The sequence below is a fragment of the Maylandia zebra genome, linkage group LG7 (genome assembly GCF_041146795.1).
Source record: "Maylandia zebra isolate NMK-2024a linkage group LG7, Mzebra_GT3a, whole genome shotgun sequence".
NCBI classification, from domain to species: Eukaryota; Metazoa; Chordata; class Actinopteri; order Cichliformes; family Cichlidae; genus Maylandia; species Maylandia zebra.
In genome coordinates this window covers 3,887,833-3,913,998 of record NC_135173.1, presented here as the reverse complement: position 1 = coordinate 3,913,998, position 26,166 = coordinate 3,887,833, and the positions used below count along the sequence as shown (strand labels likewise).

The following is a 26,166-nucleotide window of genomic DNA, read 5'->3' as shown; positions in this document are numbered from 1 at the left end:
GATGTAACTCATGTAATGTTACGCTAGCCAAAGAAAATTACTTCTTGAAGAAAGAAGATGCGAGAACAATATGCAACACAGGAGCTTTATTTGATGACAAGAAAAAACGTCTATCAAAAGTGACATAAAGTGACACAAAAAGACTAAACTGAAGATGTCAAAATATTCATAAAATTATTTTCTTTTTTGCAGCTATAAAGCGGGAGGCTTAACTTGTCTTTGCCATTCCTGGCTGTTTGACAGCCTTTTTACACAAGTAGAGCCTCAAAACACCTTGGAAAACCTGCCACAGTTTTTCATCAAAGTTAAATTTTCTCAGTTGATTCTTCCTCTTCATGCAATACCAGGTTGAGACATCACCAGTATTGATTTTGTCATGCTGTAGAGAAAATTTGGATCAGATGTTTTGTCTCTAAAGAGTCATGAAGGTTGTCTAAATGGTACAAGATAGATGTTTTTACACCTATTTTTACTGATAGACAGATTTTTATTTCAATACAGAAAATTTCACATGAATATAAAAACTGCTAATTTTTCTAAATGTGTTCTTTTCATTATTTGCACAATTCTGTTTACAACCAGCACTGAAAATCTCAGCATTGGGAATGATATAAATGCTGCATGTTGCAATTCCTTTCATTGTCTGTAGAGAGTGCTCGCGCCCAATGTGTGTAGACACTGTGTACCAATCCACCTGAAAGAATTTAGAATGTGCCAGATTAAATCAACTTTGCTGTCAAAAAAGATTTAGTATTTTATGATTTGCAAAAAGTAGTGATTTCATCCACTTTATTTGTACGTGCTTTAATAAAGAATAATATCAGATATATTGTCATGTTTCATTTCTCTCATTCTCAAACAGTTGTAATCACAAAATTACAATTTATATGTGCCTGAGAAACATTTGCATTAATTATCAGTCAATCCCTTATTATATTTAAGTCTAAATATTTCAGTGTTGCATTTTTTCAAACATCTACCAAGTCCTGACTATAAATGAAACAAGTGCCACTGAACTGATGGACATACAGTAAGAGATTGTTATGTTTCAGTATGGTGTAAATGATTTAATCAGCTGATGACAGATGAGCTCCTTGTTCTCTTCTTGTGATTTTCACAAAAACACCATTTTTGGGTCCAAGAGTGCTGGATGACTTCAACTCAAGAGGGACCTGAAGATAAAAAGAGAACATCTTCCATATATTTGTGTAAAAATATCTTAAAAATGGAAGCATCTGACAAATGTGTATCTAACCAGTAGTCATAGGATTACATGGCTATTTGCAGCTTATGGCAGTTTCAAATGTCCAATAAACTCCAGCATAGTCATTATTTGCAGCTGATAATACTGACAGTCCAAAATTGTATATGACATTAAAGCAAAAAACAATTAAAGGACATGTGAGAGTAGTTTTTGGTCATGCTTCCACTAAAACCTAAATTTAAAGATAGGTTTTCTTACCGGTGGTTACCTTACGGCATAATATACAAATATATTGATGTTTTCAGTTTTTTCAGTGTAATTCACAGTAAACAGTGGTTGTAGAATTACATGCTTGTAGTTATAAATTCAACAGTCTTACAGTTATCCAGTGTAGGAATTACTTTAATGAAAATGTATGGGTTTTCTCTTATTGCATCCTACCTTAGTATCAGAACAGGCTTTTATGCTGAAGTTGTGGAACAGATGCATTAAAGCCATTTTGATTTCAAGCTGGGCGAGTCTCATTCCCACACAGTTACGAGGGCCAGCTCCAAATGGTAGGTATACGAATGGATGTCGAGCGGCCTTGGCCTCTGGTGTAAACCTGGAAAACAACAGCAAGTTTTTTTTTTAAAGAAGAATGAAAAGCATTGGAAAATAAAGGAAATTCCATGCATGCTTCAGTCCCAGTTCCAAAAATCTTTTACAGTGTGTAAAGAAAACAGAATGCATTGATTTACAAACAACAAATCCAGATGCTGAACTGGCCTGTCTGCAGTCTGCACCTTTTACCAACTGAAAACATTTAGCACATCATGAAAGTGCAAAGTGCAAAAAAGAAGTCCTAAGACTGTTGAGCATCGAGGGTCTTATACAGTATCAGACAAGAATGAGACAACATTCTTCTCCCAAAGGTCCAGCAGCTGGTCTCCTCAGACTGTTGTTAAGAAGAGGGCATACTACTAACTGGTAAATATCGCAGTGTCACAACTTCAAAGCTGCCAACAAAAACAACAAGAGCAAATGTTGTTTCATGAAATAATAAAATGTCTCAGTTTAAATGTTTTCAGTCTTGTCCTATTGTGAATGAAATATATGTTTATAAGATTTGTAAACGCATTGTTTTAATTTACATTTTACACTGTGTCCCAACATTTGAATTGAGGTTGTATTTGTGGGTTGCACGTGTTATAATGTCACTACACAAAAGTGTTTACCACACCTTAACAATTGTATTTGTACCACTGTACAGAAAAATATTCCATGTGTATGTTGTTAATATACAGCTGTTATTCGTGTTAATAAGTCAACATTTGAATGGCTGTGACTCACTTCAAAGTTAACTTCAATTGGTGCTATTTTTAAATGTGAATTTTCGGCACCCAGTCATTATTTCAGTAAACACAAGTCAGTCTTTTTACTCGTTTCAGACAGAACTGAAGCACCTCTCAGGAATGAACTTCTCAGGCTCGGGCCAGTGTTCTGGGTCATAATGGAGGAAGCCTGCAGGGATATCCAGTATTGCTCCTTTAGGAAGTTGCTGACCATTCACCACACAGTCATGTTCTATTTCTCGTGCAAACCTTAGTGGGACAAAATATGACAAAAAAGATTGTTTTACAGAATCCAAATACTGTTTTCTTTATTCCACACAGTTATAATTGGACTCAGCATATTCATAAGAGCTGTAACTGTCAGCATGAAGTGTTTCCCCACCACTCTATTGACTTTAGCTGTCATTTATAGTTGCGGTCATGTCCTCCTCTCTGTTTCTCTGTACTTGTGTCCATTTAAGGAAGATGAGTTTAAGTGTACTGATAGTTACTGAACATATTTTAATGCATCTGCAACCAAATATGAACAGAACCTGAGCCTTAACGTCCCAAAGTCAGAAAACATCTGTATTATTGAAATGCACTAATGTTGGATCTTGCAACCGCGTCAGTAATTATAATAATGATGATGATAATAATAATAATAATAATAATAATGACGATAGAGTTTTTACCGATGATAGGATTATGGCTATACCCCATGAAAAGCTACAAACAAACAACTTTTATTTGTCACACACACAATCATAAAGAGTACAACATGTAGTGAAATGCTTGCATTGGAGCTTCGGACAGGCTGCAAACGTAGCTGCGCCATTCGAGGGCTTTGGGGTTTTTTGTTTTAGCATGGGGAGTCTAGCCAGGACCCTTAATGAATAATGGGTGGAAATTGAACTTGCAACTCCTGCTCCAAAAGTGTGTAGTTTTACTACTACACTATCTAGCTGAGACAAACAGTTGATGAATGTTTCAAAAAAAAGCCAAAACTGAAAATCTTCCAAAGTCACAGCATACTACTCCAGGCCCCACTGTGGCCAACCTTCATATCCAATTGACATCCTTCTTTACCTGAATCCAGGAGGGTAGAGGCGTAATGCTTCACATATAACCATGTCCAAATACTTCAGCTCCTGCACATTTGTGTAATCAGGTGAGTCCTACAAAGCAAACAGCATGACAATCAATGACTGGCCACAACTGCATGAATCAAAATAGATCAGAACCAACTGTAAAACACTCACATGTCTAGTGTAGAAGTCATCCACCTCTTTCTGTACTCTGAGTTGACATTCAGGGTGGAGGGCCAAGAGGTAGCAGGTGAACGCCAGAGTGTTGCTACTGGTTTCATAGCCTGCCAGGAGGAAGACGAAAGCCTGACCAACAATCTCATCCTCAGTCATCATCTTTTTCTGTGGACACCTGACAGACGGCTCCTGCTGGCTCCCGTTTTCTTGAACTGTGCCTGAAGACTGGGTCTGCTGGTTCCTGACATCAGTCTCATGAGCATCGTTTGATGTGTCAAAGTGCTCCAATGACACACACTCTTCAGTGGCTCGAGCATCTAATATCAGCTGAAGGAAGTCTCTACGCCTGTACGTGTAAAAGAAATAAATAAAAATGAAAGGAAAAGGACTCTTTCAAAGCAATGCACAGATTTGGGAATGTTGAAAATCTGAGATTCACCTGCTCAGGAGGCTGCTCCTCTCTCTGTTTGATGATTTTGTGAATGCTGTTAATGAAGAAATGACTCATCTTGTCTCGTCTTTTGTTGGGTATGAACCTCGACAGAGGAGCCATGATGGAGGGAAAAGCAACTAAAGACAGAAACACACAAATCAGCAGAGAACTGCATACACAGGTATATCAACAAAAATGCTTCATACTCAATACATAGAATTATTTATCATGCTTAACTATAACTTTAAGGAATTCCCCACATTACTTTTTATTTTCTTTGCCCTCATCTTGTTTTATTATTGTCCCATTTACATATCTCAGTTTCATTAATTTTATAATAATGACTCACAGAAAAGTAACAAAATAGGCCTGAAGAAATTATTGGTGAAGGCAATCTGAGCGTGTTGGACAAACGGGTCATCTGGGTTGTTCTGCGAGTCCACCTGAGTTGCAAATGCCACACTGGCAATAACATCCATGGTAAAGTAGCCAAAGTATCTGAAAGATGGCATGCTATCAGAAAAATATGAACAATGACAGAAAAAAAACACAAAAAAATATTATTTTAATTTTTGCTTTACCTATGGATGTCAAAGGCCTCTCCTGACTCAGCGTGGACATTCAGATTCTTCATCAGGGCATCAGTGGCTGTTTTGATGAGCAGAACCATCTACACTCAAGTGGAGAGATAAGGACAGATGTAAACCAGCTCTATATACTCCAGTGAATCATCATAGGTCCATAAACATAGAAAATGGGGGAAAGGTAGCTCCATAAACACAACAGCACAGACACTTAAACTACACATATTGCAAAAGATGCAGACATGCAGTAACCAACTGCAAAAGTGAACGCTGGGTGTTTAAAGGTTTATGAGTTCCTTCTGGTCACAAAGAAAAATATTTAACTTGCTGACCAGTTGAAATGAAGACATAAAGAAGGTACAAAGTTAATATTAAATGTATTTAAATTTACACTTAAATGATACAAATTATGTATTAATAAAAGTTACAAAGAAACACCAGCAAGAACTGGATGTTTAGCTCTTTTACCAGAAACTTTGAGGTTTTTACTTCCTCATTTCAAACATTGTGTAAGCTAAAGATGGGGGCGATGTAAAAATAAATAACAAACACATAAATTATTAAATTTGTAAACTGACTTAAACAGGAGAGAAAAAAATGGCACTGAGTTTTGGATACACACAAGATTCAAATCATTCTAATAAAAGTCCTCAGCTTAATTAAAGGAATCTTGTTGATCTTCTAGTTCATATCTTATCTTATCTGTCTTGGATATATGAGGAATCTTTATTTTCTCACTTCTTTCATCTTGGCAGCACTGAAAGATGGGGTCAGGACGCTCCGCACTCGTTTCCAGCGTTCATTCTTTAACTGGAGCAAGCAATCGGATATAGGCTTTTTGGCAAACATAAATCTCTGCCCAGAGAAATAAGAGAGCACAGGCACAAAATGTGTAATAACTGCTCAGTTATTTGTGTGAGAATCAGAAATAAACTCGCATCATGCATCTACATGCTCTATATAATGTTCTCACCCTTCTATTAGGGAAGCTGCTGAAGTCCTTCACCAGCACTTGTCTGAGCATATCAGGGTCTGCTACCACTACCACTGGTCTGCGGCCCAAATAATACCTGAAATATGCAGCGTATACTTTAGTGACCAACCAAGTGTAAAGTGTCATCTCGTTTCACTCTGTAGATTAATCAATAAACTCAAAAAACTGTAGATCGTTTATAGAAGAAAAATATTCACAATTTCAGTAGTTGTTGTTGTAGGATGTGCTTTTACTTACCCACATACTTTACCATATGTTTTGATAAGATCATTCAGAGGTTTGAAAAAACCCTGAAAAGAAGAATTAAAAAAATACAGTCGATGTAACAGTCAGCTGACAATCTTTTAACAATGACACAAATATGAGAACAAGGACACCATCCCTGTTTGATGCAAAATCAAGCAGACATTGAAGGTAACTCTGGTCTTCCTTTGTTACACTGTATCTTACCTGCTGAAACATGAATAAGTTGCCAAAGAAAGGCACTGGCTTTGGATGTTTGATGCCATATCGTGAGAGGACTGAGAAGGGACGGACTGAATACCTACAGGCAAAAGTGCAGAAATGTGATGATGTGTTGTGAATGAAAGGATTAAACATCAAGCTCATTAACTCTTAGATAGTTTTATTTTTATTTTTTTATCCTAATGATACTTTCTTTTTCCTTCACTGACATCTCATATTGAGAGTTCATGTGAACAGCGACCAAAATGTAAGTTCAATAATTAACTCCTTTTAAGTGCTTAGTTTGCCATGAAATAATGTGGGAACAGGCCTCCCCTGCCTATCAGTCAATTGTCCAATTACCTTTGAGTCTATGAAAATGGGTGACTGTGGATATACATAATATGTAACATATAGTATATATTGCTGTATTTTCACAGCAGAACAATATGTCACAAATAAACATACTAAGGTTTTATTTCCAGCTAAGTGTGGTGGAGTACAGAGAAAACTGACATAAAATGTGTCATTATCCAAAAACTGTCCGACTGTCCATCATAAATAAACAAATACTGAACATTTGTTCACTCACCAGTAAAGGAGACCGAGGAAAATGAGGAAGAGGCTGAGTGTCACAGATATTCTGCTGACCTCAATGTTGAACATGTTTAAAAAGTCACCTGCAGCCTGCATGTTGGAAAATCTTGTTTTCTATCCTCAGACTGAGATGAAAGTTCCTGCGCAGAAAAACAAGAAAAAGGGTTTAAGTTAACAAAAAGAACTAGATTGAATATAATGCACGTACAAAAACAGGAAGCCATAAAAATACTTGCAAAACAGGTCTTTAAAACAAAAGAATTATATACCCCCTTCATAAATCTTTTTGCCTACAGTGTATTTACCAACTGAAGTAAAGTTATAAGACATAAAAACAGACAGAAACGTCGGAAATCACCACAGCAGAGAAACCAGAAGTGTTATATAGCAAGGTAAAAGTCATTTTATATAAATACTTTAGATTAGTGATGTGACGTTCTGTATCGAGGCTTCAAAGCTTGTGTCGAGTAATTGAGGGGGCATTTCCGCGATGCGCGTATCGAGGCTTGCTTCATTTATGGGAGGAGCTGAAAATGATGACTTCCGAAGCCTCGCTGCCCGGCTGTACCACGTGACTGGTTCATGAAGCGGTTCGAACTTTGCCGCGAGATATGACAGCGATATAAACCCCTCAGACTTCATTCAAAATGTGGGTGTTTGATGGAGAGTTGCGGTTAGTGAGAGTTTGGAGACAGTTTGGAGGTTTATGAGAGTGAGGAGAGAAAGTCAGGAGAGAATGGAGCCAGCTAAGAAGAGGAGGATGTCCTCCCCTGTGTGGGAACATTTTGATTTTATTCCTCCCAACAAGGTATGTAAATTTCTACAGAAGATATATTTTCATAATACTGATGGTGCAATACAATTTATGTTAAGCTGTCTTGACTTTTGTACAAGGTGAAGTGTTTGCTATGTGCCAGGGAGCTGGGATATAACAACAACACCTCATCCATGCTTAGGCACTACAGAGCTTTGCATGAGAATAAGGGGAACACCGATTGTGGAGCAAGACCAGGTGAGCCATCAAATGCCATGATAATATAGCATGCAGTAATGTTACTAAATGATATAACAATATTATACAACTGTTATAAGTTACGTGTGTGATATTTATATTTGTGCTTTGTCTTTATTGTCTTTCCTCAGGAGAACAATCTCAAATAGATGAAGACCTGGTTAGCATGGTGATTGAGGACTCACAGCCATTTAGCATTGTGGAGGACAAAGGATTTAAAAGATTTGTTAAACCATTAAATCCTAGCTATGTTCTCCCCACTAAAAAGGCCATAAAAGCAGTGAAAATGTAGTTTTTACTGAATAAAATGTGAACAGGCAGGTCTGAGGCCTCAGTCTGTAGCTGTCCATACCTCAACGTTACAAAAGCACAACTACTGTCCACACCCCAACCACACCTCACCTCACAGTAAATGATCATTTCCATTTTAAGCATTTCCAAATGATCATTTTCCATACTGCCAGTATAAATATACACAGTATACTGCCATCACTACAATATACTTTTAAAGTTATTTTATTGGTTTTTAAATGTCTTAATGGTCTTGGGCCTTCTTATCTCTCAGATTTGCTTTTACCATATGAACCCTCGCGGACCCTGAGGTCCTCTGGTACTGGCCTTTTGATTGTCCCTAAAGTCAGGACACATACTCACGGAGAGGCAGCGTTTCAGTGGTATGGTCCTCGTCTGTGGAACAACCTGCCGGAGGAGCTCAGGGCCGCAGAGAACGTACATGTTTTTAAGAACAGGCTCAAGACCCACCTTTTTAATTTAGCTTTTACTTAACGTTTATCTATTTTATGCTTATTTATTCTATCCTGTTATTCTATTTATATTATTAATTGAGGTTTTACCTAATATTTATTGATTTTATTCTTATTCATTTTTTACCTTCTTACTCTATTTATATTTATATTGTATCCCATTCTTATTTATTTTTTTATTCTGTATATACTCTTATTAGGTCATATCTCCAGTGTTTCCTCGGAGGGCGCTCTCTGCACCGGGGCTGTGATCGACCGTGGCTACTGGGGCTCTTCTCAGCCTGGCTGGGGGGCTTCTTTGCCTCCCTCCTGCTGTGTGCCCAGCCTGGAGGCTGCGGTCTGTGACCGGCTCCCGGTGCAGACGGCTCCCTGTGATAGTGTTTCCTCACCTGGCTCATGTGTGCCCAGCCCAATTTTACTCTTTAAGTAAGTGTGTGTGTGTGTGTGTGTGTGTGTGTGTGTGTGTGTGTGTGTGTGTGCGCGCGCGCGCGTGGGGGGGTATCCATGATCGTTTATGTTAATGAAAGTGTGGGGAGTGAGTTGGAGGGCGGGGTAGGCTGCTTTTAACCACGTAAAGCACTTTGTGCTACATCTTTGTATGAAAAGTGCCTTATAAATAAAGTTTGATTGATTGATTGATACATGTTTTACACACTCCTTTTGTTGTTGACATTTACAGGCTGTGTGCAAAAGGCCACACTCTTCAAATTCATGCCAACTAATATTTTTACGTCCAGTACATGTCCTACTGGAGCAAATGAAGCTTCAAGACGCTTTGCGCTGGGGTGAACCAATTGGATGAAAAGCTTCAGTGCTTCATGAAGCTTCATGTGCCCATCACTAGTTTAGCTGGATCTGTAGGGACCACTAACCACTGAACAAGTGAAACCTAACCTACCCTTTTTCTCTCATTTACTAACGGTCCTTACCTGTGGCGCACAACTCATTTACTCATGTGATGCTAGGTTAGTTTGCTGATGAAATAAAGGTTTCCATCTAACTAATATCACTAACATGTTTCTATTACTTGTGTCTTTATAATATTAACACCGCAACATTCAGCATATGGGAAACACACACTCACCTCACCTTCTTCGTCCTTCGCCCAGGTTTTGTAAATATAATAGTCACGTCTTCCTCTTTTTGACAACAGCTCGTCACTCCACAGGAAGCTGCGTCGTCTACTGCCCCCATCTGCACCGGAGTGGAAAGGCTCTTCTTGCGTTTCCCAGAGAGACATTTGTGACATTGTTATATTAAACATGCCCAATTATTTCGTACGGAAGCACAAGATGATAATACCAAACATAACATTGTTACTTTTACAGAATATATTTAAAATATTCAATGATTTTTTTTCTGGATGGTACTGGACAGAGTCTTTTCCTGTCGTTTCTGGGTATTTGGTACAGATAGATCACCATATACAGAATGTGGGTTTAATTTCAGGTAACAGCAAATATAGCGTAATTCTCCTTTAGACTGGGACACAGAGGATTTTCATTTCTTGTGTGTTCTGGTGGTTTGTAACTCAACTGGTGTCAGATCAAGTACACTGACCATTAAAATTTAAGGATAAACCATTGATTTGCAACGTTTGCACAAAAAGTAGATGAAGCAGGTGAATAACAGTCGGGATTTAATGTGGCAAAATTAGCATGTGCCTCCTTTACATATGCTCCATCTTTTTGCCAAATATCATGGAATGGAGCCATTTGATTATTTGTGCTATTTTGCTGACAGACAGCACTGAAAACCTCAAAATCAGGACTGAAATCATAAGGCTGCCGGTCACAATTCCTCACACTGTTTGAAAGAGACAGTGAGTGATTAATCGGATCAACTTTCCTGTAAAAAATGATTCATTCAATGTTTTAAACAACAAGCGCATAAAAACTGCAATAAAGTGTCTATTTATATATGTGCATCAATACAGAAAATCTTCTTGTGAAATATTTTCTCATGTGGCATTCCTTCCATTTGATATGTAAATTGTCAAACTGTTCCAGTCACAAAATTATAGTTAATATTTTCTAAAACATTTGAATGAATCTGCAGTAAATCCCTTATTATATTTAGTACATTCAAATCTAAAATATTTCAATGTTGTGATTTTTCAAGCATCTCCCAAGTACTGGATTAACTTGAACTAAGACAGTTGAACTTATTTTGCAGTCTGGTGAAAATGATCCAGTCATTCGATAGAGAAGTCAGCAGACAATCTCACTTGCTCCTTCTGGAAATTTTCACACAAACACCATTTTTAGGACCAAGAGTGCTTAACGACTTCAACTCAAGAGGAACCTGAAAAAAAGAGTGCCCTCGATAAAACAAACATCTTTTTTCAGGACTGGCTGTTAATGAACATTCATGAGATTTGCTGAGCAGCTCTAAGTCAAACGTACCTCAGTCTTAGAGCAGGCAGTGATGTTGAAGTTGTGGAACAGATGCATTAAAGCCAGTTTGATTTCAAGCTGGGCGAGCTTCATTCCCACACAGTTACGGGGGCCAGCCCCAAATGGTAGGTATACGAATGGATGTCGACTGGCCTTGGCCTCTGGTGTAAACCTGGGGATCAACAGCAAGTTGTTGTTTTTAAAGTTGAATGAAAAGCATTGGAAACTAAAAGACCACATTCTTAATGAGACAAATTTCTCTTGCTACTTTATACAATGGCATAAAACTACTGTTATCTTGAACTGAGATATTTAACTACATGAAAAATATTACATGATACAGTTCTGTTCATAGTTTTTATGGAAAGAATTTCTAGGCATAGCCATGTGACAGAAAGTTCCCATTTTGGTGACCTTTGAATCTCCTCGTTGCTATTTGCAGGTGATGTGGGTCTCTTGGCTTCATCTGGTGGTTGTCTCCAGCACTCACTGGAGCGGTTTCCAGCCGAGTATGAAGCGGCAAGAACGAGAATCACAACTCCAAGGTGGAGGCCATGGTTCTTAGCTGAAAAGGGTGGAGTGCCTACTCTTTTCAGGGACGAGTTGCTACCCCAAGTGCAGGGGTTTAAGTATCTGAGGGTCTTATGAAGACCCTCAGAAGTGAGGGAAAAATGGAGTGGGAAATTGACAGACAGATTGGGGCCACTGCTGAAGAGATGTGGAGGCTGCATTGGTTCGTTGTGGTAAAGAAAGAGCAGAGCATGAAAGCAAAACTCTCAATCCAAGTCCAGCAACTGGTCTCTTCAGTTTCCAGACTGTTGTTAAAAAGAGGAGATACTACTAACTGATACTACTAACTACTGACACTGCAATGTGCCAACTCCCAACAAATTCAAAATCAAGCTATATCTCAGTTTAAATGTTCTATTTTGAATAAATTATGGGTTTATAAGATTTGTAAATAAATGCATTGTTTTTATTTATATTTTACACTGTGTCCCAACTTTTTGAATTGAGATTGTATTTGTGGGTTGCAGATGTGATAATTTCACTACACAAAAGTGTTTACCACACCCAAAAAATGTATTTGTACCACTGTACAGAAAAATATTTAATATGTTGTTAATATACAGCTGAAATCATGTTAATAAGTCAACATTTGACTGCAGTCATAAGTCAGTCTCTTTACTCGTTTCAGACAGAACTGAAGCACCTCTCAGGAATGAACTTCTCAGGCTCGGGCCAGTGTTCTGGGTCATAATGGAGGAAGCCTGCAGGGATATCCAGTATTGCTCCTTTAGGAAGTTGCTGACCATTCACCACACAGTCATGTTCTATTTCTCGTGCAAACCTTAGTGGGACAAAATATGACAAAAAAGATTGTTTTACAGAATCCAAATACTGTTTTCTTTATTCCACACAGTTATAATTGGACTCAGCATATTCATAAGAGCTGTAACTGTCAGCATGAAGTGTTTCCCCACCACTCTATTGACTTTAGCTGTCATTTATAGTTGCGGTCATGTCCTCCTCTCTGTTTCTCTGTACTTGTGTCCATTTAAGGAAGATGAGTTTAAGTGTACTGATAGTTACTGAACATATTTTAATGCATCTGCAACCAAATATGAACAGAACCTGAGCCTTAACGTCCCAAAGTCAGAAAACATCTGTATTATTGAAATGCACTAATGTTGGATCTTGCAACCGCGTCAGTAATTATAATAATGATGATGATAATAATAATAATAATAATAATAATGACGATAGAGTTTTTACCGATGATAGGATTATGGCTATACCCCATGAAAAGCTACAAACAAACAACTTTTATTTGTCACACACACAATCATAAAGAGTACAACATGTAGTGAAATGCTTGCATTGGAGCTTCGGACAGGCTGCAAACGTAGCTGCGCCATTCGAGGGCTTTGGGGTTTTTTGTTTTAGCATGGGGAGTCTAGCCAGGACCCTTAATGAATAATGGGTGGAAATTGAACTTGCAACTCCTGCTCCAAAAGTGTGTAGTTTTACTACTACACTATCTAGCTGAGACAAACAGTTGATGAATGTTTCAAAAAAAAGCCAAAACTGAAAATCTTCCAAAGTCACAGCATACTACTCCAGGCCCCACTGTGGCCAACCTTCATATCCAATTGACATCCTTCTTTACCTGAATCCAGGAGGGTAGAGGCGTAATGCTTCACATATAACCATGTCCAAATACTTCAGCTCCTGCACATTTGTGTAATCAGGTGAGTCCTACAAAGCAAACAGCATGACAATCAATGACTGTCCACAACTGCATGAATCAAAATAGATCAGAACCAACTGTAAAACACTCACATGTCTAGTGTAGAAATCATCCACCTCTTTCTGTACTCTGAGTTGACATTCAGGGTGGAGGGCCAAGAGGTAGCAGGTGAACGCCAGAGTGCTGCTACTGGTTTCATAGCCTGCCAGGAGGAAGACGAAAGCCTGACCAACAATCTCATCCTCAGTCATCATCTTTTTCTGTGGACGCCTGACAGACTGCTCCTGCTGGCTCCCGTTTTCTTGAACTGTGCCTGAAGACTGGGTCTGCTGGTTCCTGACATCAGTCTCATGAGCATCGTTTGATGTGTCAAAGCGCTCCAATGACACACACTCTTCAGTGGCTCGAGCATCTAATATCAGCTGAAGGAAGTCTCTACGCCTGTACGTGTAAAAGAAATAAATAAAAATGAAAGGAAAAGGACTCTTTCAAAGCAATGCACAGATTTGGGAATGTTGAAAATCTGAGATTCACCTGCTCAGGAGGCTGCTCCTCTCTCTGTTTGATGATTTTGTGAATGCTGTTAATGAAGAAATTATTCATCTTGTCTTGTCTTTTGCTGGGTATGAACCTCGACAGAGGAGCCATGATGGAGGGAAAAGCAACTAAAGACAGAAACACACAAATCAGCAGAGAACTGCATACACAGGTATATCAACAAAAATGCTTCATACTCAATACATAGAATTATTTATCATGCTTAACTATAACTTTAAGGAATTCCCCACATTACTTTTTATTTTCTTTGCCCTCATCTTGTTTTATTATTGTCCCATTTACATATCTCAGTTTCATTAATTTTATAATAATGACTCACAGAAAAGTAACAAAATAGGCCTGAAGAAATTATTGGTGAAGGCCATCTGAGCGTGTTGGACAAACGGGTCATCTGGGTTGTTCTGCGAGTCCACCTGAGTTGCAAATGCCACACTGGCAATAACATCCATGGTAAAGTAGCCAAAGTATCTGAAAGATGGCATGCTATCAGAAAAATATGAACAATGACAGAAAAAAAACACAAAAAAATATTATTTTAATTTTTGCTTTACCTATGGATGTCAAAGGCCTCTCCTGACTCAGCGTGGACATTCAGATTCTTCATCAGGGCATCAGTGGCTGTTTTGATGAGCGGAACCATCTACACTCAAGTGGAGAGATAAGGACAGATGTAAACCAGCTCTATATACTCCAGTGAATCATCATAGGTCCATAAACATAGAAAATGGGGGAAAGGTAGCTCCATAAACACAACAGCACAGACACTTAAACTACACATATTGCAAAAGATGCAGACATGCAGTAACCAACTGCAAAAGTGAACGCTGGGTGTTTAAAGGTTTATGAGTTCCTTCTGGTCACAAAGAAAAATATTTAACTTGCTGACCAGTTGAAATGAAGACATAAAGAAGGTACAAAGTTAATATTAAATGTATTTAAATTTACACTTAAATGATACAAATTATGTATTAATAAAAGTTACAAAGAAACACCAGCAAGAACTGGATGTTTAGCTCTTTTACCAGAAACTTTGAGGTTTTTACTTCCTCATTTCAAACATTGTGTAAGCTAAAGATGGGGGCGATGTAAAAATAAATAACAAACACATAAATTATTAAATTTGTAAACTGACTTAAACAGGAGAGAAAAAAATGGCACTGAGTTTTGGATACACACAAGATTCAAATCATTCTAATAAAAGTCCTCAGCTTAATTAAAGGAATCTTGTTGATCTTCTAGTTCATATCTTATCTTATCTGTCTTGGATATATGAGGAATCTTTATTTTCTCACTTCTTTCATCTTGGCAGCACTGAAAGATGGGGTCAGGACGCTCCGCACTCGTTTCCAGCGTTCATTCTTTAACTGGAGCAAGCAATCGGATATAGGCTTTTTGGCAAACATAAATCTCTGCCCAGAGAAATAAGAGAGCACAGGCACAAAATGTGTAATAACTGCTCAGTTATTTGTGTGAGAATCAGAAATAAACTCGCATCATGCATCTACATGCTCTATATAATGTTCTCACCCTTCTATTAGGGAAGCTGCTGAAGTCCTTCACCAGCACTTGTCTGAGCATATCAGGGTCTGCTACCACTACCACTGGTCTGCGGCCCAAATAATACCTGAAATATGCAGCGTATACTTTAGTGACCAACCAAGTGTAAAGTGTCATCTCGTTTCACTCTGTAGATTAATCAATAAACTCAAAAAACTGTAGATCGTTTATAGAAGAAAAATATTCACAATTTCAGTAGTTGTTGTTGTAGGATGTGCTTTTACTTACCCACATACTTTACCATATGTTTTGATAAGATCATTCAGAGGTTTGAAAAAACCCTGAAAAGAAGAATTAAAAAAATACAGTCGATGTAACAGTCAGCTGACAATCTTTTAACAATGACACAAAGTAGGAACAAGGGAACCATCCCTGTTTGATGCAAAATCAAGCAGACATTGAAGGTAACTCTGGTCTTCCTTTGTTACACTGTATCTTACCTGCTGAAACATGAATAAGTTGCCAAAGAAAGGCACTGGCTTTGGATGTTTGATGCCACATCGTGAGAGGACTGAGAAGGGACGGACTGAATACCTACAGGCAAAAGTGTTGAAATGTGTTGTTTGTAGGTTGAATGAAAAGAATTTGTGTCAAATGCAGTAAAGAACAGAGCTCACCTTTACCTGGATTCTGTCTAGAGTTATTGTTGCATTCGTTTGCACTGTCTGCTCTATAAAATGTCAATGTATGTGTTTTATGGCACTGTTTGCCATAAACTGTTTGCCTTATGACACGAAAATATAAGTGACCTCATTTCTACTGAACAATGAACATCACAAATAAGCCACCTAACATTTATTTACTCACCAGTAGAGGAGACCAAGAAAAATGAGGAAGAGTGTCACAGATATCTTGCTGGCCTCAGTGTTGAATACATTTAGAAAGTCACCTGCAGCCTGCATGTTGGAAAATCTTCTCTCACTTTTCTACCATGAACAGGACAAAAAAGGCTCCTGGAGATTAAAACAGCACAAAATAATTAATTATACTAAAATTATTGTCGAATATCTTTGTCATGGCTTTCACTTACGGTATTTTAAACACCAAAGCTGTGTAGTAACTCCTTCTGCAAGGGAAACAAACATATGACAGTGATCATACATATTGTCAGGCTGCTTTGTCTCTAACAGATTAGCCGTACGGTTTCTCCCAAGACTTGTTAATTTTTGAAGCTTTGTTTTAGCCTTGAGAACTCACCTTAAGAGGAGTTCCTAATGTATCCACCACTGTTTTGTGTGCACAAATGTTAAACCACGGGTAAAATACTAACTACATGCATTGCCTCACCACATCCATAAATGAGACAGAAACCACTCCCACTTGTGTAGAAATGTGGCAGTGAGTCCAGGGTTCAGTTTTTGTTTTCACTGCATTTGTCTGAATTTGTAATGCAGCTTTTAACCCTGATGTAACTCATGTTATGCTATGCTAGCCAATAGAAATTGATGTCTCTACAACACTGGATTTTTTTGTGATCACAAGATATATTGTTTTTCACAAAGTTCTACTGCTCCTATAGAGAGACTCCAGAATAAATTTATATCATGTCAAAACATTTGTAATGTTGTAGTAACTGAAGAATCCCACGGTAACAAGTCACTGAATCTCCAAAAGTTGCTTCTGTTCATCTGGACGTAGCGTGTTGTGGGAGAAACGTTTCGTCACTCATCCAGGTGACTTCAGTCTCAGCTGACTGCAGGTTTCCCCAAATCTTATAAACAGTACATTTGCATAATGACTGAAACCAGCCCACTGAGGGAACAATGGGCTGGGAGGTCAGTTCCTTAATCCTAATTATGAACACAATTTTTGGAGATTTACTTTCCTGGATGATTGAGAATGCATCAAGAAGTCACTGAATACTTTTTTTGTAACTTTTTTTTTTGTATTTTTTTTTAAAGCATTCTTTCAAATCCAATCTGCTTCCAATGGAAAGCACAGGTCAGTAACCTTGCACATAATTTCAGGCATGGTGTAACATTGTTTTCAGCACAACTATAGCTGTAAGTTAAAACAACGCTGCCGCATTAACAGGAACAAACAATGAAAGCTAAAGAACCAAAACAAGCACAGCAAACACGATGTCCTTAAACTAAATATGAAACACAGTGACACAGAGGCATGATGGGAGACTGCATTTAGCCATGTAGTCATTCACAACACTCCATAATAGCATTTTTTTTTATAACTATAAGGGAGATGTTGTGTTTATTGTTCCTGGATGGGTTTTTTTTTTATACTAAACTTACATGTCAACATGCCAAAAGTCAAATTGAGCCATCACTATTTACAATTTTGTTGCATTGTAGAAAGAACTGGAACCAATTGGATGTCTTGTCTCTGAACAGTCAACGCATCTTTCTGTTTTTCTTTTTTAAATTTTTTATGCTAATTTGAATAGATATAAGATAACTGGTGTCATAACATGATATTGCATTTAAATATTGTATAAGTACTTCTGTTACCCATGCTTTACTTCACGTTTAGCTATTTCGTTATTTCCGCAATTTGGTGACACTCAGCAAAGCCTCGGCATCAGGAAATAGAAAGGCTGTATGTTGCAATTTCTCACACTGCCTGTAGAGAGCGCTCTTATACAACGCTATCCACATCATCTGTCACAGCTGACAATACAGTCTTCTTCACATCAGAGCTTAAGCAGAAAAAAATCCCTTTAATAAAACCATCAATCAAAATTACAGTTTTCCTCAAAATAAACCTCCTTATCAGCTTCAAGTTGTGACTGAAATCTTTCAATATCCATTCAACAAGAGTTTTTTATTGTTTCTCTAGATTTCAAACACAAGACTCATCTATTCCTGTCTGCAGGAAAAAATAAACAGCTTTTGAGAGGCATATAATAATAAATTCTAATTTATGAATATAAAACATAAAACAGGCAAGACATCAGAATTTAGTTACACATTGTATTGGGCCGAATTTTGTAAAAAAAAAAAACTTGATAAAACAATGCAATTCCAATTATTTGATTTATTTAAGAGAAACAGCTCCATTCACATTGAGGTGAGAGGAAAATGTGTTTTTAATGACAGACAGTGAAAATAGAAATGTGATACTAATGTGTTGATTGGCTCATGAGTAACAGAAAAAGTAACAGATCATTAGGGCGAGCTGGCCATCTGAATTCAGATGACATAGTGTCCTTATTATGCAGATTCAATGACAATTACTTATCCAATTCCTTTGAGGTTTTAAACAAAGCTGACTCTACAAGTTCAAAGTGTTTTTGCGTGTGAGTGTACGCGTGCATGACATGCAGTAATAATCAATTTCAGCATAAAGCATCATGTCACAAACTACAGGATGTGCAGAGGACTGATAGATCTGTGTGCTGGATTTTGCAAGTCAGCTTTTAAACTATCAAATGAATCCATACCACAGTTTCTTTCAAAGGCTCCAACTCCACAAGATCTAGAAAAATCTGGTCTGGCCTAAGAGTGTAACAAGTAAAAGCACACTATTTATCTTTGGCCTAAATGACCGAAGCTTTTAGAGAGCTGCAGAGAAAAGGTCAAAGAGATTGTTCAAGGCAAAGTTATAGCACACAAGAGGATGACATCTGGAGTCAGAGGACGCGTTCTTTTCAGCGTTCATTCTCACGAGGCAGATTTGCACAATATTTCTGGTCTGATAAACATGCATCATCCTTACTGCAGGATGCAGCCAGGCAGGAATAACAATGGAGTTGGAGCGGCACTAAGCTATTAATGGAGAGACTAGCTCAGGAAGAAATGAGGAGTTGGTTGGGTACCGCCTGCTCTGAGCACCGCCAGAGGGCACTGGGAGGCTGAAATGAGACATGATGAAGACTCCCTCTTCTCCCCCCTCTCCTGCTAGTCTGCTACCACTCAGACTGCCTAAAGCCACACAGCGTCAAAGTTTGGTATGTGGCTGAATGCAGCATAAAAGAAATACCGCAGAGATGATGGTGCATATAGACATATAGTCTTACGTACAGGCAAGTATATGGTCTTTTGTTATTCTCATTAAGGTCTGACTTACTTGTTAAACACTCATCATGCATGTAGCAGTGTTTACTACTTCCCCTTTCTCTGAGTTCCTTGACAATGTGCAATTTTCTACCCACAGACCCTTTTAAAACACTTAAAATCTTTACATACTCCATCAGGGTGCAGCCTGAAGGGCAACCTGCAGGAGGGTTTCCATCATATAGTGAATCATAGCCTGCTGTTATATCATTCAGTTCTTCTGTTGCGGGTTTTTGTGTTTGATAAAACGCACAAGATTTTAAAAAATGGGTCAAACTCAAACAGAAATGTATTTCATTTGCAATTCAGACTATGCATGTCAAAGTTTCTCCCATACAAGACAGCCAAATAATCACTGAAGTCCAAATATGTCAGAGTCGCTCAAAATATGAGAAAATATATGTTCACCCAAGCACTTGAGTTAATTTAATAAAATCTTTATGTCCATGCTGATATGGAACATCATGAGAGTTCATATTTTTAATTTAGGATAAAGCGAGTAGCCCCACAGCTATTTGTGTTTTTTACCATAATCACATGGTCGTTCATATTCATAAATATTGACTGATTGCAGACTGCTTGAATCAAGCCCACAAGTGCATCTATTTTAAGGTGCAGGATCCCTGAGGGTAAAACAGAGAAGGAAAACAGGTTTTACAATGTTCGAACCCTTCAGATCTTTATCAAATAACTGTGATGGCTTAGCATTTTTCAGCCATTGAAATCATTAAATTCAATAGTTAACCCTGCGTTACCGTTGCCTTATCTAAATCCTCAGTTGAAAGACAAACGTGCGCCACCAAAAGGGGAAGAAAACATATCAGGCACAAAGGAAACAACGCATGCAGCTTTGGCAGGTTATTCCAAGAGGGCAGACCTTGGCATAGTAACAGCCTGAATGCTGGCAGAGTAGTCTCTGTGAAGTGTCATGTCTGATGCTTAATGAGTCCAGGTAAAGTGTTTGCTGTGAGACAGGGGCAAGGGAACTAATGAAATCCCTTCCACCCTGCTTTCAGAAGCAATTACTTCAAAATAAACGCTAACCACCAGACGACATGTCAAATAATGTCTAACAGCTCAAAGCAGGAATATAACGTTGCCTTAAAAATTAACTGAGATTCCCTGAATCCGTATTCAAAGGGGAACCCCCAAACTTTCCAGAGACGTTCCAGCAGTGCGAGGCAGGAGGCATCAAATTGGCTCTGTATGTTTAGATGAACCTCTTGTCTGCAAACTGAGGTTAATTAATGAAGTCATTTAAAATAAAAAGGGAAAGGGACGGGACAATCCAAAGACATCTTTAGTTTTATTTTTTTCCTAATGCGTTCTTTAGCAGGTCGCATTTGATGGAGACAAAAACATCCAATTACTGTGTAAATAAAGTCAGCTGTTGTGGCTCTCCCTTTTATGCCTGATTTGTCTTTGTGTTTGGGCCTTTATGTTCCTTTGTCCAGGCTCCCCTTCCAGTCAGTGCCTGCCAGGCTTCCTGGTCTTAACCGCTTACACGGTAGCTGCATCCTGGCTTATTTACATTACATTACATCCAATTTGAATGAGGCCTGCTGAGAGACGAAACACACAAAAATAGGCTGGATACAGTGAGTGTGTCGTAAAGCAGAGCACAGAATACTCGCAGCATCTTTGGTCTAGCTACCATAGCCGCATGTTTTTGTTGGGTCATCAAGAACTGTTATTTGTATAAATGCATATATGTGAAAAACAGTCTGAGAGCTTTGGGTTTTGCAGTCTGCATTGTGTGCAAGCTGGAAACAAGACAGACATCACAATCAGAAGAAAATAACCCTGTGACTGTGAAAAATGGGTCAGATAAGAGCTTGAATGGACTGTGATACCAAACATAAGAATATACATGTAAATAGAAAACTCACAGATCCAGCAATCTGCATTTTTACAATACCAAGAGATTAAATAACTATGGTATTTTAAATGTTCAAGTTGTCTATCACTGCAATCCAATGTAATGCATTTGTAGCTCTTTATTTTAGGGCCTGCAGCTGTATTTGGTTTAATCTCTGTGCACTAAGAAGCAGAAGCATCAAGGAAAAAACACAAAACTCTCTAAAAACACACATCAGACTAGCCAGACTGTCCAATGGCAGGAAGTATGAATATTGAATAGTGCTGGATAGTAAACGAATTCCAACATTTCTCTGCTGGATGTGGAAGTGGGAATCAGTTTTCCATGTGGATAATGGAAACAAGCTGTACACGGTGGTCAAAACAATCACACAGGCCACATTTATTTTCAGTTTCACTACAATGTGCGGTATTCGAAAATATGCCATCATTCAAGAGTTTGAGAAATAATTATTATTTTGTTATTTATTATTACAAGTCCTTATATTAGCTCTTTGTGTCATTCTAGGTAGAGAAAAAATGCCTACACATCCAACTGAAACATCCAGACATGGGTCACAACTGAGCAAGTGAAAGTCTAACAGACACTTACAAAAGCACTGAGACGCCCCTCACTCGTTTGAGTGTTTCTTTGGACATTGGCTCCTTTCCCCCAGATTTGCTTGTTTGTTTTTTTGTTAAGTCATTTGACACTGACAGCATGCTGACATACACAACAAGGAATTAGTTTAAACTGTACCTCTATGCAGTATAGCTCACCTGGCTGAGGAGCAATCCGTCCATAAAAGACTTCTGCAGGGATCTGGGTTTGAGTCTGGAATCTCCTGCACATTGTTCTCTCCTTACTTTCCTGTACTGTCCTATCTAATAAACACCAAAAGCAAATCTTAAAATAAATAAAACTAAAAGGAATTAAATCCATGCAAACAAACAAACAAACACAAAAATGAAACAGTTGGACAGGCAGAAAATGGTGTCTTTGGTAATGTGATTCATACAGAGCTATGGGCTAAAAACTAACAGCATAGCTTGCTTATCATGGTTTGCAGCATTTCCTTAAAAATTTGAGGAAATGGGACAAGTTTAGAAAAAAGAAGAAGCGGCATGCCTAAAAACACCATCTACAGCTGATACACAGTATCAAAAAGCCATGTCCTTAATAAGACCTGACGCAAGACGCATGTGACTCTTCAGCCGATCCATCTATTTGCTCAGGTTCATTAGAAATATTCTCAGTCAAAGGGTGGCCAGCGAGAAGTCATTCCTAAGGAAGGGAAACAGGAATAAAAGGCAAATTACAAAAGACCTGGACTGCAGGACAGAGGTACCAACAGTCTATAACATTCTGCAAAACACAGTGGACTGCATTTCAGATCTTAATCCACTGTGCAATACCATCTGGAAATTGCTGGACTGGCAATGGCTTCATTCTTCAGCATGACAATGATCCCAAATACCCTGCCAGTGCAGTTAAAGCATACCTGGATAGAAAAACACACAATGGAACAATACCAGTCATGAACTGGCTCCCCATAGGCTGAGCTTCACATTAGTGAAGCCATATGAGACAGAGCATGGAACAAAAGGCAGAAAACATCCAAAGAAGAAAACATCCCTAACCCTAACCCTAACCCCCTAACCCTAACCCCTACCCTACAAAAGGCAGAAAACATCAAGAAGCCTGGAGAACTTCTTGAAGCCTGCTTAAAGAAATTCCAAGCTAGCTTGACTAAGAGAGTTCAAGCTGTGTGAAAGAATAAATGTGGTCATACCAAATATTTTAGATTTGCCTTATATAATGTATTCTTATTAATGTTTCATTAAATTACAGCTTTTTTTCTACATTGTCAGACGATATGGACGACATCACGACTATGAAATATGATTTTGGAATTATGTGGAAACATAAGTATCCACTGTGTGCTTTGATAAAAGTTTGCACAGTACCTGAAATTGTTTGTGTTAACAGGATAACAACATCAAAAGCTAATTGGTGGATTTTTTTTTTACCTTCACTTTGTTTTGCTATGGCAGTGTTTATATGCAGAAAGTCCAGTGATTGTAGTAGTCTCCATTATGGCACGGCCCACTCATCCAAGTGAAGAGAAACAACATACTTTAAACAATAAAAGCCAATAAATCTACACTACGTTTATAATTCAGGAGAATATTGGAATTAAACGCAGTATGTAATTTTTGAAAACCTACAAGGGGGGAAAAGAAACTTTCAAAGCAAAGGATGCCTTCAGACTTAATAAAAATAAATTATGAAGCATTAAAATACATAAGGTGAAGATAATGAAGATAATATTTTGCTTTGATCCATGTTTTGCTTAAGGCTTAATGCTGTCGGAGGCTCGGTTTATCTGATGATAAAATATAAAAGAAAAATGCTTTGACCTCACCAGCCAGTCCCAATTATAGAAAAAAATGAGGATCCAGCAAACCCAGCGTGTCTCTCTGCTCTCCTGACAATTATACCAACAGCTAAACTGTTAATTAGTCTAAGCAATCACTAAAGGTGTGTGTGTGTGTGTGTGTGTGTGTGTGTGTGTGTGTGTGTGTGTGTGTGTGTGTGTGTGTGTGTGTGTAAAAGCCAGAGCACTGGTGTGTTTGGAGCTTGTGGTGCAGGGATTGATTGTATTTTTGTTTGGCAAAAAAAACAGACAAAGCTGGTCACCATGTTCACTAGCTAGCCACCCTCAGGTCATCAAAGCAACAGAAAGCAATCAAGATAGTGATCTGAATGACAAAAACGCCAAGTTACCTATCAGGTTTAAAGTACAAAAAGCATCACATCTGCCTATCAGGCCATATGCCATACAGATGGGAAGGGAAACAAAAGCACAGAGGAGCAAAGTTGCTCTGGGGAAAATAAAATAAAACAAAAATGGGGAAAATGGCTAAACGAGGTTACGTGAATCTCATTTATGTAAAGCTATTCATGAAAAGTCACTGCTACACACGTACACCCACATTAACCTAGACAGTGTCTTCATGAAGGCATGCATAGTGAATTGTTCCAAATATTTTTATTAGCATATCAGAGCTGAGTTTTTACAGACGCCTAATGGAAAACAGGAGACACTGACACTGAACTGACACTAGCTGAGGAATACACACACACACAGTCTGGTCACACAGACTCACACTACGTACTCAACTAGGACTGAGTCTGCCAGTGGACTTTAGTGGGGGAGTCTACGTTTGTTCGTTGTTCTACAAGACCTTGGATTTCATTCTGAACACAGGCCATAATCCTGTAATAATATCATAAAAATTAACATTTCAATTATGGTGTTAAGAGATGCAGCTGATGGCTGCTGTGTACATCGGTAATGAGCCTTTCTTCTCAACCCCACAGTCATGTATATACACTAAGCTAAAGGGGAGGAATGATATGAATAATGACTAACTAAGCTGAAAAAGAGAGTAAGTTCCATTCTGTTTAAGACAGTGTAATCGCTCTGTAAAAGCCAGAAATCAGAATTAAATAAAACATGTAATAATTAAAATGTAATATGGTGCTGATGGTAATGATAGAAAGCACTGCAGAAACTACTGCTAACATTGTTTTTTGACTGGCTGATGCATAAATAGTAAAGTAGTGTTTTTAAAGCTCGTTGCTGTGCTACAGAACTGATGTTAAACTATGGTAAAACCATATTGTGCATAATTTAAATAGTATCTATAAAATCGTTCTTTTCTGGGAAAGGCTTATCATCATTTGGTAACTGTGAAAGTTCATGTGGTTGTAGACTTAATTTTTCAATATCTTTATAATGTTCGCCCATTTGTGATGACGTGAGAAAAGTCTTAAACAAATTTTCATATTTTCTTCCTACTGAATAGAAATGAAAATTTTTTTATGATGCTCTTATAGTGGATTTACAACTGAAATGAAGGGCTTCAACACAGCAATATGCTGCCATTGTTTTTGTGTACTTTTCAATAACAGGATGGCTGCAGATAAAAAAACAGGATGTAAACTATAAACAAGGAAAGAAAGTACAGATAATAAAATGACTTAACGATCACCAATGCACTGAGGAAAAACAACAACAAACACATTGACAAAAAGGAGATTAAGAGTCATGTTTCCAATATTACGCTGAACTGTAATTGCATTTGATTGCATGAGTGAAAATAATGTGTTTTATCCTGTATTCATTGAGCATGAGGATGTGTAGCTCAGATTTTTGTGGATTCTTTGGGGAAAGGAAAGCTTATCTAACAAGGTGTGGAGCACAATGCCCGTTGACATTCAAAACATCAGTCACTGCTGAATAACCTGACATTGTTTGTAGGACCATTTAAGACATCAGAACTAAAAAGACCATGGGTTTCCCAGAAGTCCCTCCTTTTTCTTGAGAAGTCCTTCTGTGAGTATTTGTGAAAAACAGTGAAGCCAGAGCCTTTTCTGTTTATGCAGCCAGTGTACCAGGGGTGATGGTTGCTTTGCCCTATTGAGATAAGATCTGTCTAGGTTTATGCTGCCGGTGTGAATAATGCATTTGAAATGATGAACCCTCCCTGACCAAGAGATGGACAGAAATAACACTGACGTCAGACCTGAGCCTCGTGGCACCAGACGGCGCAAGGAGAGGATATAGAGGGGATATTAAGCCCGCAGTGCTTCTCAGGGATCAGCTACACCTCTCAGCCTGCTTGTCTGTCAGTCAGGAGGGATGCATCTGTGTCATGCTCTCCCTTTCTCTTGTCTTTTCATGGTGACGTGACAGGCATCTGTGAACACCGGGGAACAAAGAGGAAAGGCTACTCGCTGATATGAAATGGAGCTGTTGATAAACAGCTTTTTTGATAAACATCCATAGAGGCAACATATTTTCTACAAGTGTAGGTTACTAATGGCCTTTCACATCAGCCAGTATCACTAATATAATTT

At 38.2% G+C, this 26,166-nt stretch overlaps 2 protein-coding genes across 2 annotated transcripts; both read right to left on the bottom strand.

Annotated features, from left to right (window-relative positions):
* Positions 1-98: 98 nt before the first annotated feature.
* LOC143419320 (thromboxane-A synthase-like) lies at positions 99-10,081 on the bottom strand. The gene is made up of 14 exons (XM_076885582.1): positions 9,695-10,081; positions 6,830-6,974; positions 6,244-6,337; positions 6,031-6,083; positions 5,773-5,869; positions 5,538-5,654; positions 4,797-4,885; positions 4,565-4,713; positions 4,222-4,352; positions 3,780-4,130; positions 3,607-3,695; positions 2,650-2,787; positions 1,646-1,808; positions 99-1,172 (listed from the first exon to the last, which is right to left on the bottom strand). Exons 2-14 carry the CDS (start codon positions 6,928-6,930, stop codon positions 1,068-1,070), a joined length of 1,677 nt encoding a protein of 558 aa, XP_076741697.1. The 5' UTR covers positions 6,931-6,974; positions 9,695-10,081; the 3' UTR covers positions 99-1,067.
* Positions 10,082-10,232: 151 nt separating this feature from the next.
* LOC101486083 (thromboxane-A synthase-like) lies at positions 10,233-16,679 on the bottom strand. Its single transcript, XM_076885583.1, has 15 exons — positions 16,570-16,679; positions 16,403-16,438; positions 16,180-16,325; positions 15,813-15,906; positions 15,601-15,653; positions 15,343-15,439; positions 15,108-15,224; positions 14,367-14,455; positions 14,135-14,283; positions 13,792-13,922; positions 13,350-13,700; positions 13,177-13,265; positions 12,220-12,357; positions 11,016-11,178; positions 10,233-10,914 (listed from the first exon to the last, which is right to left on the bottom strand). The coding sequence occupies exons 3-15, from the start codon at positions 16,272-16,274 to the stop codon at positions 10,834-10,836; spliced, it is 1,647 nt and encodes a 548-aa protein (XP_076741698.1). The 5' UTR covers positions 16,275-16,325; positions 16,403-16,438; positions 16,570-16,679; the 3' UTR covers positions 10,233-10,833.
* Positions 16,680-26,166: the final 9,487 nt, after the last annotated feature.